At 41.9% G+C, this 3297-nt stretch overlaps 1 protein-coding gene across 1 annotated transcript; it reads right to left on the bottom strand.

Annotated features, from left to right (window-relative positions):
* Nucleotides 1-625: 625 nt before the first annotated feature.
* LOC104958007 (uncharacterized) lies at nucleotides 626-1659 on the bottom strand (the record flags this gene model as incomplete). Its single annotated transcript, XM_010785705.1, has 2 exons — nucleotides 1330-1659; nucleotides 626-1021 (listed from the first exon to the last, which is right to left on the bottom strand). Coding segments are annotated over exons 1-2 (726 nt in total), but the record flags the coding sequence as incomplete, so codon positions are not given.
* Nucleotides 1660-3297: the final 1638 nt, after the last annotated feature.

Genomic DNA, 3297 nt, shown 5'->3' with positions numbered 1-3297 from the left:
ACAATGGGACAGATATGGTAGTGAGAGGGGCCAATGTGGTACTAACAGGGCCAGATATTGTACTGTAAGGGTCAGATGTGCTAGAAAGTGGGCCAGGTGTGGTATTAAGAGGGGCAGATGTAGTAGAAAGAGTGCCAGATGTTGAAGTGAGAGGGACAGATGTGGAACTTGCATAGCTAGATGTGGTTGAAAGTGTGACAAATGTAGTACTAAGAGAGCCAGATGTGGTACTTAGAGGGCCAGGTGTGCTGGAAGGTGGGCCAGATGTTGTAATGAGAGGGGCATATGTAGTTCCAATTGTGGTAGTAGAAAGGCCATTTGTGGTACTGAGAGGGCTAGATGTTGTGCTGTAAGGGACAGATGTGCTGGAAAGTAGGCCAGACGTGGTACTAAGAGGGCCAGATGTGGAAGTGCGAGGTTTAGATGTGGTTGTAAAAAGGCCAGTTGTGGAACTTGGGGACGTAGATGTAGCGGTGAGAGGCGCATATGTTGTTGTTGGAGCAGCAGGAGTAGTTGGAATGGATTTTGGGCAAAGGCATTGTTTTTTTAGTTTTGGGTAAAACTGAGTGACAGTTGTGTGGAGAGGACATTGTGTTCCAGGAAACACTTCAAATGCTGAGCTCACTGTGCTCAGTTCACTATGGAGCTCTGCCAAGGTCTTGGTCTGCAGATATGTTTCACCATCGATGTTTTGGCCCCAGTGGGCACTTGCTAGCCACCTTTTCTCACTGTGACTGTAGCAGCAGAACGCAGACCAGAGCATGGACGGGACATTAACCTTGTTTGAAATGATGTTGTTGCCTGGCTGAGCTCCAATGACCAAAAAGCCTTCTTTGATTTTGTTGCTGTTGATGCAATATTTGTCCAGAACACATTTGATGCAGCTCTCCATTTTGCTCCATCTTCCCTTGTTGAATGGACCATTCTGTGGAACAACGTTGGTGAGGGTGAAGGTAGACTTCTTATGATCTACTGTAGGGGCGTAAGAGCATGGAAATAAATGCCCTTTATCGAACCCTCGCTTGTAATAATTATTGTTCGAAGCCTGCTTTCTGTAGTTATTTTCCATTGAAAGCTCCATGTTGTCATTGTTACCAATGTTCTCAAGCTGTAACACACACACACACACACACACACACACACACACACACACACACACACACACACACACACACACACACACACACACACGACACACACACACACACACACACACACACACACACACACACACACACACACACACACACACACACACGATACATTTATTTTTCCAAGAAATACTGAACAATAGTATAGTTGTGATTAGATAGTACACAAAAAGCATACCTGGGGTTCTATTTGCCAAATGTCCTCCGGTCTTTTGCCATTTGTCCCGATGTACTTGGAAGCAGAAAACACTGGGATCTTGTTTTCCGTGTCATAGAGCGTCACAAAACGTCTAATGTCAAGGAAAGTCTGGCAAATGGGTTTGTATCTGTTCTGGTCCAGGATGTTTCCTCCCTCTAGGATTCCTGGGACATTCGGTGGAGTTCCGTTAAGGAGAAACTCTGCACATTGTGACATTGAATCCACCACTTTGGATCCTGTGGGAACGATGGATAGGAGGAGGAGGAGAGCAGCGAGGGGCGGGATGCTCCACTTCTTCAGTAATGCCATCGCCAAACACTAGGGTCAAAAGACAGAATGATGAAACATTACATGACTGTAGAAATGGACTGCTGAAATTAAACTCCTTAAAGAGGCCCTTTCATGCTTTTGGGGGGTTTCTCCTTCCTGTAGATTCAAGTTTCATGAGTTTATTGTCATGTGCACATTTGCCAAAGTGTAGATATGGCAATGAATATGCTCCTCAAACAGATAAAATAATGAGAATGTTTTGTGATGTACAAGTAAATAGAAATAAAATAGAAATAGTGCAAGAAGAGTCTATATAAAAGTACAAGGTATATCAATTAAGGTCAGCTCATTGTGGAATAGCCTCCCAACTGAGTTACGGGATTGTCCCACTTACTAAATTGTTGCCACCAACTCAAAGAATGGTTGAGAAAAAACAAACGTGCAATGACCGCTAAATGCACTTTAATACAGGGGTATCTCCTCTTGCACTTTATATGCCGTAGCTGCTATATTGTACTGCCATGTGGTAAATACTTGTGTATGCTGCTCTTGCTCTTCCTGCATATCATGTATTTATTGTTGCTATTTATATAAATGTCATGTTCTTAAATGTTGTATGCCAGGGATTACGGATGGAAATTAGCTAAAAGCTCAAATCCGGCATATTTACATTTTGAAGCAATAATTGTTAAAAATGTTCATCAATGTGCATTATCCCTCTTCAAATAAACGATTAAATCAAATGAATATGATATATTAGATAAATAATTTGTAAGATGCAAACAGATTAATGTTAATGGATGTTCTTATAAAGCTGGTTGTGCTTGTAAATGGTTTTACGGCCCGTCCACACGGCAGCGTGCGTTGCATCAACAGAGACGCTTCCCATTCACTTTGAAAGGGGTGACGTCAGGCTTTGCCGAACTGCATTGTGTTTCCGTGGCGTTGCTTTGCCTCCGTTGCTCGTTTCAAAAGTTGAGAAAAGTTCAACTTTTCAAGCTTTGACGGAAGCTTCAGCCAATCAAATCATATGCCAGTATAAGCTCTAGCCAATCAAACCGTGTGCTTGTGTCTCCGGGGCGGGAGATGAATTTGATTGGTTGTTGGTCGCGAGCCCACCGGCATGCTTCAACGCATGTGTGGGCGTACCGTCACAGTTCACAGTCTAATATTCCCAATGGTTACTGATGAAAGACGCAGTGGTTTCCACCTGTTGGGCCAATCTGTTTATTCAGGGGCACATCCTATAAGTAAGCTTTATTACTTGGGAAACAAACAATGTAGCTTTGGTCGGTAAAATAAAGCACTTTTGAGCATTAAAACATGTCCCAGTAGAAGCACAAAATAATAAAACATTAATAATAAATGAATCAGCTCTGAAAGGCGAGCTTTAAAGAAATACAGAAGTATGAGTTGAAGTGGTCAAGTGTAAGGGTCAGAGGAACAGTCAACTGGGACATTTCTATGAAAGAGAAATGAAAGTGAATGCTTAGAATTTAGATCCAGTATTGATTCTGAGAATTGTTTTCAAGACAATTCTCAGGGGGGATAATCTAAAGCAGGAAAACAATTATATCAAGTATTGGAAAATATCATCTGGTATTCAAAACTGAGCAACAACTTCTAATTGATTACCTTAAACTTAAATACAAATGTTCTAACAATATAAAACAAACC

Source organism: Notothenia coriiceps, unplaced genomic scaffold (assembly GCF_000735185.1).
Source record: "Notothenia coriiceps isolate Sejong01 unplaced genomic scaffold, NC01 NC01_scaffold00000928, whole genome shotgun sequence".
Taxonomy (NCBI): domain Eukaryota; kingdom Metazoa; phylum Chordata; class Actinopteri; order Perciformes; family Nototheniidae; genus Notothenia; species Notothenia coriiceps.
Note: the sequence above shows the minus strand (reverse complement) of the source record. Positions and strands in the feature narration are given on the sequence as shown.